The sequence below is a fragment of the Centropristis striata genome, chromosome 12 (genome assembly GCF_030273125.1).
Source record: "Centropristis striata isolate RG_2023a ecotype Rhode Island chromosome 12, C.striata_1.0, whole genome shotgun sequence".
NCBI classification, from domain to species: Eukaryota; Metazoa; Chordata; class Actinopteri; order Perciformes; family Serranidae; genus Centropristis; species Centropristis striata.
Window position 1 is genome coordinate 16,567,463 of NC_081528.1, and position 15,398 is coordinate 16,582,860.

Below are 15,398 nucleotides of genomic sequence, written 5' to 3' on the forward strand. Positions count from 1 at the left end.
TGGGCGTGGCAAAATGACCTACTAGCACCCCCTAGAATGCAGCCCCTCACACAAGTTTGTCGTAGTGACACGAAATTTGGTACACACATGTATCATGGGAAGACGCACCAAAAAGTCTCAAGAAGCCATACCCAAAAATGTACAGGAAGTAGGCCATCTTGGATTGAATATGGAGTTTTCGCCATTTCCACGCCGCATACTTTAACGAACTCCTCCTACAGATTTCACCCAATTGCCTTCAAACTTGGTCAGTAGCATTACAAGGCCTTTGGGATCAAAAGTTGTATAAATCTTTACTGACGGTCACACTATGTGGGCGTGGCATGGCGCCAAAATATGGCGTCTCACCATAAAACACGAGCGCGTTATAACTTTTCCATACTTTGTCCCATCTGCTCCAAAATTCTCATGCTTCATCAGAGTCCAGCCCTTAACACTTCCATGTTATAATATTTCATAAAGCCCTACTTTACATAACTCTTCCACCAGATTCAATCCCATTGACTTTAAACTTGGTCAGTACCATCACAAGGCCTTGGGGAACACAACTTATCAACACCTTTACTGACCTTCACAATATGTGGGCGTGGCATGGTGGCAAAAGATGGCGTCTCGCCATCTAACACCAGACTGGATAATTGACCATACATTGTCCAAGCGGTCCCAAATTTCACACACGTGATTAGGGTCCAGCCCGGAACACACCCACGTGTCAATGTTGACACACAGTCATAGCGCCCCCCGCTGACAACAGGAAGTAGCATCTTGTACACCTAGCCCCAGCAGTAGGTTTCACGTAGAGACGCGAAATTTGGTACACACATGATTCATGTGGAGACGCACCAAAAAGCCTCTTGGACCCATAGCCTAAAACGTACAGGAAGTCGGCCATCTAGGATCTAAAATGGCATTTCCTGTCCTTTTTACCCATTTCCAAGTGGCATACATTAACAAACTCCGCCTACAGATTTCACCCAATTTACTTCAAACTTGGTCAGTACCATCACAAGGCCTTTGGGATCAAAAGTTGTATAAATCTTTACCGACAATCATACTATGTGGGCGTGGCATGATGGCAAATTATGGCGTCTCGCCATAAAACACGAGATCGTTATAACTTCTCCATTCTTTGTCCCATCTGCTCCAAACTTCTCATGCTTCATCATAGTCCAGCCCTTAACACTTCTAAATCATAATATTTTATGAAGCCCCGCCCCTTATGCTATATCCACGCCCCCTTTCATTAAATGACCACATTTCATATTTTATTGAACTCCTCCTACAGATTTAACCTGATTGTTTTCAAAGTTGGTCAGTACCATCACAAGGCCTTTGGGATCAAAAGTTATTCAAATCTTTACGGACAGTCACACTATGTGGGCGTGGCATGGCGCCAAATTATGACATCTCGCCATAAAACACGAGATCGTTATAACTTCTCTATTCTTTGTCCAATCTGCTCCAAACTTCTCATGCTTCATCAGAGTCCAGCCCTTAACACTTCTAAATCATAATAATTCATAAAGCAAAATTATGTCGTCTCGCCACAACACACGAGACCGTGTAACTTGACCATACATTGTCCAATCTGTCCCAAATTTCTCATATGTGATGAGGGTCCAGCCCTGAACACACCCACATATCAATATTGACACTCAGTCAGAGCGCCCCCCGCTGGCAACAGGTAGTCACATGTTTTATACTTAGCCCTAGCAGTAGGCTTCACGTAGAGACACGAAATTTGGTACACACATGAATCATGTGGAGACGCACCAAAAAGCCTCTTGGACCCATACCTCAAACCCAACTGGAAGTCTGCCATCTTGGTTTGAATATCGCACATTTCATAGTTTTTTCCCATTTCCACCTCGCATACTTTAACGAACTCCTCCGACAGATTTCACCCCATGGACTTCAAACTTGGTCAGTATCACAAGCGCTTTGTACTTTGGGATCAAAAGTTATTGAAAGCTTTACCGACTGTCACACTATGTGGGCGTGGCATGGCGGAAAAATATGGCGTCTTGCCACAAAACTACACATCCTTATAACTTTTACATACTTTGTCCCATCTGGTCCAAACTTCTCATGCTTCATCAGAGTCCAGCCCTTAACACTTCGAAATAACAATATTTGGTAACACTTTCTATGAAGACTACATCTATAGTGCATTATGAGCGCATTCATAGTGAATTATAATTCTCATTATAATCAATCATAATGCATTATGACTGCATTCATAAACACATATAAAGCTTCATGGTGCACTATATCAACAGTTATAAATATAGCTTATAATGACTTATAAATCCAAGTGTCTTATGAGTGCTCTTGACTGGTTATAAACTACAGGCTGACTGATGAGGCTTATAATACATTACAACTCCTCATACCCCTCTATACACACACCTCAACAATCAATTGTTATAAGGACTCATAGGATGCCATAAGTATAAATAAATGATCAATGTATGCTTTAAGTAAATTGAGGTTCATATAGACGCATCTAAAATGCAGTATAGCTAATCATGATGTTTCATTGTTGGCGTTAAGTAAAGTGTAACACATTTTCATGCATTTAAAAGAAGCTATGCTGCATCATAAGTCATTTCGTCAGATACCAAATATAGAGAATTACACTAAGATTAGGAATGTAACGGTAAAGCTCAGTTTCAACCTGTAGGGGGCAATCCACTTGCATATTTTGTCCACAAAATGTATATTTTTAAGATTCACAGATTTGGAGCTCAATCAATCACCAACACTACTTAATACGTAGATATAAGGGTTTACATATGAAAACTTTGGTTTTGGGATTTAATTACAGTTTAAGGAATAAAACCAAAAAAAGAGAAAAAGACAGTACATTTTTCAAGCTTTATTTCAGCAATTAAAACAGTCTCAATCAACCATCTGGTGGTGAGGAAATATTTGAAGTTTGAATTTATTTCTCATCTTATTCTTTCTTTCTTTCTTAATTAACTACTGTAGCAAACATAGGCAAAGGGCATGCAAAGCCACCACTGATACAAATATAAAAAAAAATTCTACAAATATAAAAACATACTTTACTGTATACTGTAGCTTTCAACTTTGAACTAAGTGTCAACCTTTAGTACAACGATTCATATTTACACTTGGGTAGCAATAGGGAGGAGAGTGCCCTCTTCCTTCATCTGCAGAATTATCTCCTTGACCTCTGGGGTCATGGCACTGCGGCACCTGGAAATGAAGGTGGACAGTTTTTCTTTCCGTTAATCCCAGGCCCCCACATTTTTAAAAATGTCTGGAGCGGCAATGCTGAGCTCTGCTATCGGTGCCATCCTCGACACTGTGTTTCTGTCTGCACCGATGGTGTCGAACACTGCTTTCATCGAGCCCCCTTTGTTAAAGGCATAGAGGGCCATCTTGTACCTCGCCACAATGCTCCTCGTGTTCCTGGCTGTAAATGGTACATCAAACCAGATTGTGTTTAAAAACCTTACTGTCAAAATGTGCAAACTTGTTAAAACTGTAATGAGTAATTACCTCTTCCTCTTCTTCTCATCGGGTCATCGTTGCTTTTAACTTTGCGGGAAGTGGTGGAAGATGATGGAGATCTAATTTGGTAGCTGTTCATGGACGAATCTAGAACAGAAATCAGAGGAGGATCAAAACATGATGATAGGGTCAACTTTCAAAATATAAACAAATGCCATGGAATAAGCTGCTAGAGATTGTTTTTGGCAGTAGAGGCTCAGGTAATTTTAAAAAATATCATCATGATGACATGCATCTGAATGTGTCAATTAAAGGACATGGGTTTGAGGTGAGAGAGTGATAAACATGGTCTATTCCAACCAATCAAAACTTGTCGATAAAGCAGATACATTATGGGAAATATGACGTTATTGCCTGCAGAACTGCCAGTGAAGGCAGAGCCCTTCTGTAACCTCATGATTTCAGTGGACAGCCGATCACTACATAACAAGTAAAAGCTAAAACTAAGAGTGTGACCTACTACTAATTATTAATTAATATATCAGTGTAACCCTCGATACATCGCCCAGCCCTAAGAGGAAAAAATTTAGGATTTGATTCATCTGCATGTGCCTTTGTTACCTTCAGATGAATCCGAAAGAGCGGAACTGGAGTCTTCATCTTCCTTGTCAGAAGCAATGCTCATTAATTGCTTGGCTTTCTTCCCCTTCCCATGCTTGCGTTTGACGCCTGCAAATAACAAGACAAATTCTGTGGTTAGTGATCTAGTTGTGAGAAAGGAATAAATATGAAAACACATTTTGTCTGTGTACTGGAGAAAACCTGAGTGAAAAAATATATTCTTGTTCTATATGAATGTGAATGGATAATTACTCACCTGACTTGCCGGACATGATTGTGGAATTATCTTCATCCTTCTTGGAGAGTAGCTGCTGGATGAGCTCATCCTTTTTCTGAAGTTCTCCTTGCAGGTAAGTCTTATCATTCTTGAGGAGGGAGATGGTTTCATCACGAAATTGCCCCTTCTCTTTCTCTGCCTCCAGAAGTTCTTTAAGTTTTTGAACCTCCAGAACTGCATTTGGTGAGCCTGCTGAAATAATTAAAAATTAAGTAACCCTTACATAAGAATTTAGCTTACAATAATAACAGGAATAAATAATAATAACAGAGTAGGTATGTATAATTTCAACACATGAATTAAGAATCTCTGATTGTGTATCTACCGTGTGCCAACACAAAGGTCTCAAAGATTCTAAGATGTACTGTAACTATTGTAAAATTGTCACTGTACACTTTTTGTAATTGCTGTGCATGTAGAGTCTGTGTATCTGTATCACCTGCCTGCCCTATCAGTTTTTTTGTTTTGTTTGTCTCATATCACGTGTAATACAATTAAACTATTGCAGAGGTGAAATTCTCTTCACACAGCAGTAAGACACGGTGTACAGTATAAAACACTAGCTATACAGTATTGTAAAATAAAAAAATAAAAATAAAAAAAAATAGTGCCACACATCATTAAAAACAATGCTGTAGTTAATAGTCAATGACCTTCATCTGACAATTTGTTATAATACCAGGAAAGAAAAAGAATATTACCAGACCTTTTAGGCTGTTCAAGGGAGATGATTCAGCCTGGGGATTGGCTTTCACTTTGCGACGACTCATGGTTGAAGCGGGCTAGATAATAATAATTTTTAAAAAAAGCAAGGCACATGTTATAGTATTTGCATTATACTGAAGGGATGCATTTCAATGAAAATTCTTAATACGTGTATGCCAATCCTAATATAGGCCTACGGTAGAAACAATTTTTTAAAATGCCAATAAAAACAGTTGGCTATTTATGCCAGTTTTCTTTTGCTAGAAAATGTCCACTTTTTACAAACATGAGGCAGTGGGCGGGGGTCGACATATAGCTAGTCCTATATTTTTAACTTTTTTATTTTTTTTTTAATCCAATTATGGTCAACCTAGTTAACACCTACCCAATGCAATTTTGAGCTTTTCAGCTTTTTGAAAAACAACAACAGCTATAAAACGAAATATCCTACAACAAGCTCACGGAAAAATATGTGCAGTGTCAGTTAGCAATTTTCGTTGCTAGCAAGCAAACTCAACAACTTTAGCTCGGTCTGTAACGTTGTGTTCGCGTTTGTATTTGCATTTTATTTTTCGTTTATCTTGAGTCACACATTTAATTAGTTTTGCTACTGTTTTTTCCCCCATCTCTTAACAATACAACCAGTCAATGCACCCTTTTCAAGTTAAACACGTGGCAGGAGTTCAGGTTAGCTTAGCCATGAGGGGGAAAAAACGGTAGGTTAACTGTATTGCCTCCTTCCTAAAAGCCACGTCTTTTTAAAAAAAATAAATAATAGTAGAAAGTAATGTTTGTGGCGAACAAAAAGGTTTGACACTTACCGGTACACGTTTTCCAGCTCACAGGTTGTCAGTCACGGGTCTGCAGCCACACGACGCCAGAAGTGAAGAGAGAGATGGAGCGAGAGAAGGGGAGAGAAAAGTTCCGGATTGTGCGCAGTGCGCATGCGCGAGGACAATCTCCCGCAATTTTCTAACTGAGTGCGATTTGGGGGAAACGGAAAACGAGGGGGTGGTCTCAATACCTCCGTGGTCACATCATGGATTAATTAAAGCAATAATTAACTCAGTTATTGCGTGCAAGTGACACTTTGGGCAATCGAAGAAAGATTGTGTTGTGGATGCAGAGGAAGGGACTCTTGAAGCGCCAAATGATGTGTAAATCATGTGGAACTCCGATGACTGCTGTGCAGGTTTCAAGACAGGACGGCTTCCACTGGTAAGAAAAGCTAGCTAGCCACTTTCAACAAGACTAACGTTAATGTCAGTGTAAATGTTTTGCTCGTGTTCGTCTTGATTTTGGAAAAAAAAAGGCAATATCATATTAGTCTGACCTGTTTTACGTCAACCTCCACTGAGACTGCTAATGTTAAACTTGCTTTTTCCAAGCCCTCACCTGACTGCCATAAATATTAAAATGCCTCACAGATATCACTGCAGAATATTTCAAAGCATAACATTAGTATAAAACAAACTGAGGTCAGAATTTTTTTTACAGGATTTGCAGGCGACACAGAGGAAGAAGTGTTTCGGTTCGCCAAGGATCCATGTTTTACAAGTCCCGCAGATCCCTCCAGAACCACCTGGAATTCATTTACAGTTGGGTTTGTTTTGTCTGTTGCTGGTGGAACTCAGTTGAAATTGGACCAACGAGTAGGTTAAATAAAGCTATCTTGTCTTGTCTGCACAGTGTTAAGATATCACTTGAAGGTAAAGAGTACTGTACATGCAGCTTTATTCTGAAAGTAACAGGACATAAAAGTGGTAATTTGAAGACCGAGTAAACTAATTTCCAACCAGGATACCACCATATGTACTTTGCTATGGACTGATTCTGAATCAAAAAACTGTAGGCTATGTCAGCGCGTTAAGAAGAAGGAGACAGACAATTTGTACCATGGTAACTTACCCAGAGTTTACAACAATGCATTTATGTTACTGTGCAGCACTTTGGTCAACCTTGTTGTTTCAAAATGCGCTCTATTGATAGTTGGTGGTATATTGAAAAAGAGTTTCTCTCCTCTCATTTCTAAAAAGAAAAAAAAATGTGTTTTTATATTCAGTTTTTATCCATTGGGCTAGTGATCTATTCTTGTTTCCATGTCTTTGTGTAGGTTTTCCCAGGGACTACGCATGAGACAAGTTGACCTTATAGAGGACGGTGTTGCAGCAAGTAGCAGAACCTTAACAAAGATGGCTTCATCTTTGAGAAAAGTATATAACACCACATTTTTCCTTTAGTAAAATTATAAATATCATGGATAAACTGGCTTATAAATCACATCAAGATAATTAGAGATCCTTCATTGCTCAAAATACATTTTTCTCTTCTGTCAGAAACCTACCATGACCTTACAGTCAGTATTTAGCAATGTTGTGCTTTGTGTTTTCCTATGCAGGTCTGCATACATGCTATTCAGAAGTTGCGCAGTCAGGGTAAAATGAAAGTTGGCGGCCGACATTGCTTTGTTTTGCTGGATGAAAGTAAATTTTCACACAAAAGGAAGGTAAGATACTTGCTCAATATGTGGAACTTTACTTGATAGAACCAGTTTTCAAATGACAAAGTAAATTATCCATTTGAAATTGATAATTGATTATACTTGTGCTGTTTTTTTGTTGGTTATTGCTGTTACATTGAAATGAGAAAACAAATAATAGACCTTATGATTTATTCCTTGGCCAGCAAAATTAATATTCCATCTATGTACTATGAAGTTAGACTCAATGGGCCTCATTCATGAAACGTTAGTAGATTTGTGCGTAGATTTGCACATAAAAGCCTACGCTACTAAAAACCTACTCCAGATTCATGAACGCCGCGGGAAACTCAGATCTGATCGTAAACACGTGTGTATGATCATGAATGCCAATCCATCGTAAGGTGGCAGCGTGCTCCCGGTAATCAGCAATTAGCATGAACCCCGCCCATGAATTGCTAATGACCACCATATAAGGAGGTGTGTAGAGGCATCCTGTCGACCTGTCAGTCATGGCACAAAGAAAAAAAGAACGAGAAAGAAAAAAGAATTTTTCCGAAGCGGAGATTGAAATTATTTTGGGAGAAGTGGAGTCCAAAAAAAAATTTTATTTTCATCTGTTAGTAGTGGTGTGACAGCTCCTGTGGTGTCTGCGGGCTGGCCAGTGGGGTCATAAGCCACGGCGTCAGTGGGTAACCCCTATCCCCTATGGATATAGAAGGGTAAGTCCATATATAACACACACATGTGATTATGCAGGCTATATTCTTACCAATGAGCCAGCCGTCTCTCACAGCTCCATCCTCCAAACGCGTGCCAACTGCGCAATTACGCAGGATGAATGCGTCATGCGTCCCACCGGGCCACCGTGCCACAACGTTTATCAACACACACTTTGCGTCACAGATCAGTTGCACATTCACGGAATGAAAGTTTTTCCGGTTAATGTAAGCAAATGCATCACCGGATGGAGCCTTGATGCGTACGTGTGTGCAGTCTATGGCACCGATAACACCTGGCATGTTTGCAACTGCACTGAACCCCTGCATTACTTCTGTCTGCCGTTGTGCGCCATATGGAAATTGGATATACTCTGGCATTAATTTAATGATACCTCTGAGAACTGCAGGCAGGATGCGGCTCATGGATGGTTGCGAAATGCCGGACCTGTCACCTATCTCCCGCTGGAACGTCCCTGTGGCTAGGAAGCCAAGCACAGATAGCACTTGTAGGTGTGCAGGGATGGCATGGCTGCGTTTTGTTGGCCTCGTCAGATTAGGCTCCATAATGTTGCATAAATGCAACAGAATTGGTCTCGGTAGTCTGAAACGACTAAACAACCATTCATCATTCTCAGCCAACAGATCTGCCCGATCCCTGAAGTACCGCTCTCTCCAAATAGCGCCTTGCGCCAAATCATGTAGAAGTGCAAGTTCAGCCATGGTTACCATTAACTAGGACTGAGGGCCTTTTATACTGTGGGAGGTTTAATTAGAATTGATCCAGATATGGTAATGGTTTACATCCTTTTTGTGATTTTATTATTAGCCTATATTTTTATTATCATCATTTAACATGTAGAAAATAATGCGTAATCTATTGAGTCAATTTACATAGATAATTCACAATTATGAGTTTAATCTGAATCTTAATCCCGCCAATCGCCAACTAATTTAACTAAATATGTTATATTTTTAATCGTTTGTCATGTTTATATCACATGTTTCAAAGGCATCTGCGTATTGTGTACATAACAGAACGCATTATGAATTAAAATAGTAATTTCCAACAGTGACGAGCATTATTTATATGCGTTCTTAAATTTACACAAGCACTACGTGTGGTCAGCAGCATGTGTAGATTTTGTTAGTAGCTACGAAAAGATCGGAGCTACTAAAATATTGATGAATGCGGAGATGCACGTAAATTTCCGTCTGCGAACGGTTTACACACAAATTCGTTCTGCTCACGTTTCATGAATGAGGCCCAATGTCTTTTGAACACCCATGTAAATTGAATCTCTAAGTGCTTGTATTAATTTGATGTACATATCCCTGACAATGTTTGACAGTACAACCGTGGGAGGATGGGACCAGCATGGAGACGGAATAAAAAATGGGTTTTTGGCATCTTGGAAGTATCACATACCACCAGAAGACCCATTCTCAAGATTGTCAGGAAGCGTTCCACGGACCAGCTTCTGCCTATCATAAAGCGCCATGTTAAGAGAGGATCAAGTATTGTGACTGATGACTGGAGAGCTTACAAGAGAGCACTGTCAGAGAAAGGATACGATCATCATACTGTCTGCCACAAGAGACACTTTGTAGATCCTGCTTCCAGATGTCACACACAGAATTTAGAGAGAGCCTGGCAAACCTTTAAATGTGATGTTTGGCGTCATAGAGGAAATAGGACTACAGGGCTTTTGAAAGAACATTTACGAATAATTGAGTGGGAGTACTGGCTTGGACGAAGTCACAGATTTGGCATTCTTGGCCGGCTCATTCATGACATAAGAAAATTCAACATTCATGAATGTGAATAGAGACCTTTGAGTGGAAAGAAAAGCTGTCCAGTGTGGCCACAACATTCATTGTAAGGTGCCACAGTCGATGACCCCTCTGCTTCCACAGAAATATAAATGTGAATCGTTGTACTAAAGGTTGACACTTAGTTCAAAGTTGAAAGCTACAGTATACAGTATAGTATGTTTTTATATTTGTAGAATTTGTTTTTAAATTTGTAGCAGTGGTGACGTTCCATGCCCGTTGCCTATGTTTGCTACAGTAGTTAATTAAGAAAGAAATGAATAAGAATAAGATGAGAAAGAAATTCAAACTTCAAATATTTCCTCACCACCAGATGGTTGATTAAGACTGTTTTAATTGATTGACTATTGAAATAAAGCTTGAAAAATGTAGTCTTTTTCTCTCTTTTTTTTGTTTTATTCCTTAAACTGTAATTAAATCCCAAAACCAAAGTTTTCATTTGTTAACCCTTATATCTACGTATTAAGTAGTGTTGGTGATTGATTGAGCTCCAAATCTGTGAATCTTAAAAGTATACATTTTGTGGACAAAATGTGCACGTGGATTGCCCCCTACAGGTTGAAACTGAGCTTTACCGTTACATTCCTAATCTTAGTGTAATTCTCTATATTTGGTATATGACGAAATGACTTATGATGCAGCATAGCTTCTTTTAAATGCATGAAAATGTGTTACACTTTACTTAACGCCAACAATGAAACATCATGATTAGCTATACTGAATTTTAGATGCGTCTATATGAACCTCACTTTACTTAAAGCATACATTGATCATTTATTTATACTTATGGCATCCTATGAGTCCTTATAACAATTGATTGTTGAGGTGTGTGTATAGAGGGGTATGAGTAGTTGTAATGTATTATAAGCTTCATCAGTCAGCCTGTAGTTTATAACCAGTCAAGAGCACTCATAAGACACTTGGATTTATAAGTCATTATAAGCTATATTTATAACTGTTGATATAGTGCATCAAGAAGCTTTATATGTGTTTATGAGTGCAGTCATAATGCATTATGATTGATTATAATGAGCATTATAATTCACTATGAATGCGCTCATAATGCACTATAGATGTAGTCTTCATAGAAAGTGTTACCCAATATTTTATAAAGCCCCGCCCCATATGCTTTATCCACGCCCCCTTTCATAAAATGACCACGTTGCATACTTTACCAAACTCCGCCTACAAATTTAATCCCATTGACTTCTAAATTGGTCAATACCATTACAAGCCCTTTGGGAACATAACTTATCAACACCTTTACTGACCTTCGAATATGTGGGCGTGGCATGCCAGCAAAATATGGCACCTCGCCATAATACACCAGACTCTATAACTTGACCATACATTGTCCAATCTGTCCCAAATTTCCCACACCTGATGAGGGTCCAGCCCTGACCACACCCACATGTCATTATTGACACACAGTCATAGCGCCCCCCGCTGGCTACAGGAAGTAACATGTTTTACACTGACACGCCATTTGGGACGCATAGGGACTGAGCCCACATCGCCACGCCCGACGTGGCCTCCTCCAACGGCTCCACTCTGCTCGGTCCCGTTCAGTCCTGCTTGCAGGCCTAGTTTTCTTATTGCAATGCAGAGCTAACCAATTGTCATGCATATACATTGGATTGATTTTAATAACTTGACTGTACTTTAAGTATGCATTGTGCAGCTGTATTATCTAGGCAAATACAAGTATAGGATCAGGACTCATCAGATACTCAATATTAATCAGGATCAGGGCCAAAAAACTTGATCTGGACATCTCAAAACCTTTAATGATACTGATACTTTTAAAAAGGCATTTTTTAGTTGCACCTCTCTCTATCAGACATGGTTATTGTAGTCTGAAAATCACAAGGCATCTTATATGGAAACCAGCTAATTGTTAACAAGCTGCCAGACAAAGAAGAGGCTGATCATAATCTCACATATACCCGACTAGCCAGCAGCCTATATTGCTCTTTGTTTCATGTTAAATATATCACACTTTGCCTACATTTTAACTTAAAAGAATATTTTTTGGGATATGGCAACATGCCTTCAGTATTTATATCATGAATTCACTGACAGAGAATCAGACCAACCAATCACAGTGTCATGAAACATGACATCATCCATAGCAAGGGGGTCAACCTTTCTATGAGCTTTAGAGTTCTCTCAATTCCTTCGTAAAAGTTGGTCTCAGCAGCTTTATGAACAGGTTTAAGAGACTGCCCTCAAAAATGTCCATATAGGGCGTATGCACAGGCAGCAAAATACGACCCATATTTACGTTTTAGACAGCAGTGCAGAGTTTGAATGCGTTTAAATGGCGGAAGGGTCGAACAAATGGTGGACTTTCACCCAGGAAAATGGTGTTCATCTAAACGACTTTTACCTAACTTGTTTTTTTAACGTAACTTATGATGTTTACGTAACTTACATGGCCCACGTCACCCTCGTTATTGCTTTCCTTCAGGCGTTTCTATAAATGTATTTATTTACTGTTTAAACTGTATTTTTTTAATGACTTACCAGAAGGTTTTTCGCTCTAAACCTAGGTCAGTGGTTTTGTAGCCTACATTCATAGAAACTGCAGCCTTTTTACAACCGCAAACCTTATGTGTATGTTTAATAATGTATGTGCTATTTGTTTGAACGCTCCGCGACACCATGAGCTGCGAAACACTCAAATGGGTCATTTTGAGAAATGCTCATACGTATGTGTCTTTATGGGTGAACAGTCTATGCTGTCGTTTAGGTTGGAGATCTTGGAGAGTTTTAAGTGCAAACTTGGAACCTTTAGTGCTATTTAGGAGCCCTCCTAGTCAAGAGATTAAATGTTTGGTGAAAACAGACCCTGATCATCATCATTCCAACAGAAAGCCCACAAGTAAAAATAAAAAAAGTGCAGGGAGTAAATGAACACTATGTTCCAAATTTGAATGCAGTTTGAATCCTGTGTGCTTAAACCTTTCTAGTACCATAGCAGCTCATACATAATAAACAGGGTACACTTGAGTCAGAGGAACCGTGACTTAAACAGATGAATGATCTTGTAATTGCATAAAGATAGTTTGTGGAAACACTGATTCACATTTTATTTCCAAAGATAACAAGTAAACTTTTTATTGGAAACAAAACTAATGAAGAATTAAATAGCTCTACCTCCTCTTTAATTGATTGAAAGAAAACACCCGCTCTGTCTTTAGACTCATGTCATAAGTATTAAAATCCCTGAGACTGAAAAACATACACCATGGCATTGCCAACGCCTTCCTTTTAACAGTTTAACAAGTTGTATGGATGCCACAAATAGGACATGTAAAAGCCTGCATGTGTGCAAGAAAAAATGGGAAAGAATTCATTGGTGCCTGATTTAATATTTCTGAAAAGATAAAATGTGAGTACTAGATGGGCTGTCACTGCAACAGTCAGAATACACATGTTGGCAGCTCCTCATCGACACCCTGCTGTGAAAAGGTCAGCACCCTGCTGTTCCTGACTGCTGCAGCTGTGTCTGGAGGAAAATTTGTCCTCATCAAACATGCTTGATATTTGGGACACAACAGCTCTAAGCCTGCCTGCTGAGAGTAACCACAATGAAATAAGGAACAAATAAAGTTACATTGCAGTTTCTGTTCAAGTCATAGTTAAGCTTTTTAGCCTCCTGTCTATCATTACTCCCTTTATTCCACTTCCTTTTTTTTTTAGCTGAATGGTCTGCTTCTGAAGAAGGTCCACGAGACCTCTGAATGCAGTGCACGGTGGAATCTAGGGTTGTTCACTGCTCAGCACAGTAGCACAGGGAGGCCAGCAATGGCAGCAGAAAAGCAGGTAAAAACAGCAGTAGTGCCAGCATACTTACACATAATGCTCGGCCAATTTAGGATTTTTTTCGACCTATCTGTAGTTGATGATTGTTAGAACAGTGGAAAGACTAACCAATCAAAATGGGATTCCTGAGTTTTATTTGGTTTCTGTCTAGTTTGAGTGATGTGCAGAAACAAATAAGGGCAATTAAGCTATCGTATCACTCCGATGACAGAGAGAAACTTTTCTCTTGTTTAACCTCTTCAACTCTGACTATCCATCCGTCAGAAACTATAGCAGGCAAAAATTTTATGCCACACTGTAGATAATGATCTCATATGAAACGTGAAGATCTAAGTATAAGTCCCCAAGAATCTTTTTTAGCGAGGGAAAAACTAGCTTGGCCTCTTGATATCTAACCTCAGAATATCTAAATCAATTGTATAAGTTGGGACTTACTGGAAGGCTGACACTTTTGTAGATTCAATGAGCCTATGTTTATTTATGTGCGATGGTTAGCATTTCTTTATAGTGTACAGTGGCTGTACAGTCTGTAAAGCCCTTTGAGGCAAACCTGTTTTTCATTTACTGTTGTTATGTCATTTTTAACTCAACAAGTTATACAATGTACATCAGATTCACACCTAGAATTATTTGTTCATCAAGATCTAGTGTGTGATTGAAGGATTCTCTTAATTTTTTGAGCTGTGTATATGTGTGGAATTTGAATCTGAAAAGTGCAAGTGAAAAAATGAGCAGTATTCTCTGCTGTGGCTCATTTGGTAGACGGTCGCCCACTGATCGGAAGGTCGGTGGTTCGATTCCTGACCATGGCAGCCTACAAGTATCCTTGGGCAAGATACTGAACCCCAAGTGCTCCTAATGCTGCGTTCATCGATGTACGAATGAATTCCCAATGGTGGCAGGTGGCTCCATTTATGGTACAGACACCAGTATTTGAGTGGTCGCAAAATGACTAGAAAAGCGCTATATAGATGCAGATCTGCCATTTACCATTTGCTCTGAAATTCTGGGGGCGTGTCCACTGAAGGTGCTGATAACCAACTCAAAATGTTAATGCTAAACATTAAACGGAGTAAATATTGTGTCTGTGTTCAGGTGTTGTGTCTATGTGCGCCGCTATTGTCTTAGGCCTGGAGGTCCTCGCAACCACTGGCAGACAATAGTGGTTTGTTTTTATTTTCATAAAATGGTGCAGAATTAGCACGTTTGTAGGATATTACTTCAGACATTGTACAACCCCAATTCCAAATAAGTTGGGATGCTGTGTTAAATGTAAATAAAACAGAAGGCAGAATTGGGACAGGGCCATGTTTTTCAATGTGTAGCATCCCCTCTTCTTTAACAACTGCCAGTAAACTTCCGGGAAGTGAGGAGACCAGCTGCTGGAGTTTTGGGAGAGAATGTTGTCCCATTCTTGTCTGATGCAGGATTCTAGCTGCTCAACAGTCCTTGGCCT

At 39.5% G+C, this 15,398-nt stretch overlaps 2 protein-coding genes across 2 annotated transcripts; both read right to left on the reverse strand.

Annotated features, from left to right (window-relative positions):
- Positions 1-3,254: 3,254 nt before the first annotated feature.
- On the reverse strand, positions 3,255-5,148 carry LOC131981364 (coiled-coil domain-containing protein 106-like). The gene is made up of 5 exons (XM_059345641.1): positions 5,085-5,148; positions 4,358-4,567; positions 4,102-4,209; positions 3,529-3,627; positions 3,255-3,442 (listed from the first exon to the last, which is right to left on the reverse strand). Exons 1-5 carry the CDS (start codon positions 5,146-5,148, stop codon positions 3,255-3,257), a joined length of 669 nt encoding a protein of 222 aa, XP_059201624.1.
- Positions 5,149-7,924: 2,776 nt separating this feature from the next.
- LOC131981824 (putative nuclease HARBI1) lies at positions 7,925-8,884 on the reverse strand. The gene is made up of 2 exons (XM_059346314.1): positions 8,335-8,884; positions 7,925-8,268 (listed from the first exon to the last, which is right to left on the reverse strand). The coding sequence occupies exons 1-2, from the start codon at positions 8,846-8,848 to the stop codon at positions 8,183-8,185; spliced, it is 600 nt and encodes a 199-aa protein (XP_059202297.1). The 5' UTR covers positions 8,849-8,884; the 3' UTR covers positions 7,925-8,182.
- Positions 8,885-15,398: the final 6,514 nt, after the last annotated feature.

Coding starts and splice junctions, on each gene's coding strand:
- LOC131981364 (XM_059345641.1), bottom strand. CDS start 5,148: ATGAGTCGTCGCAAAGTGAAAGCCAATCCCCAGGCTGAATCATCTCCC. Junction 4,210..4,357: donor AATCATGTCCGGCAAGTCAG/GTGAGTAATTAT, acceptor TGTTATTTGCAG/GCGTCAAACGCAAGCATGGG. Junction 3,628..4,101: donor TCTTTCGGATTCATCTGAAG/GTAACAAAGGCA, acceptor TTTCTGTTCTAG/ATTCGTCCATGAACAGCTAC.
- LOC131981824 (XM_059346314.1), bottom strand. CDS start 8,848: ATGGAGCCTAATCTGACGAGGCCAACAAAACGCAGCCATGCCATCCCT. Junction 8,269..8,334: donor GAGAGACGGCTGGCTCATTG/GTAAGAATATAG, acceptor CTATATCCATAG/GGGATAGGGGTTACCCACTG.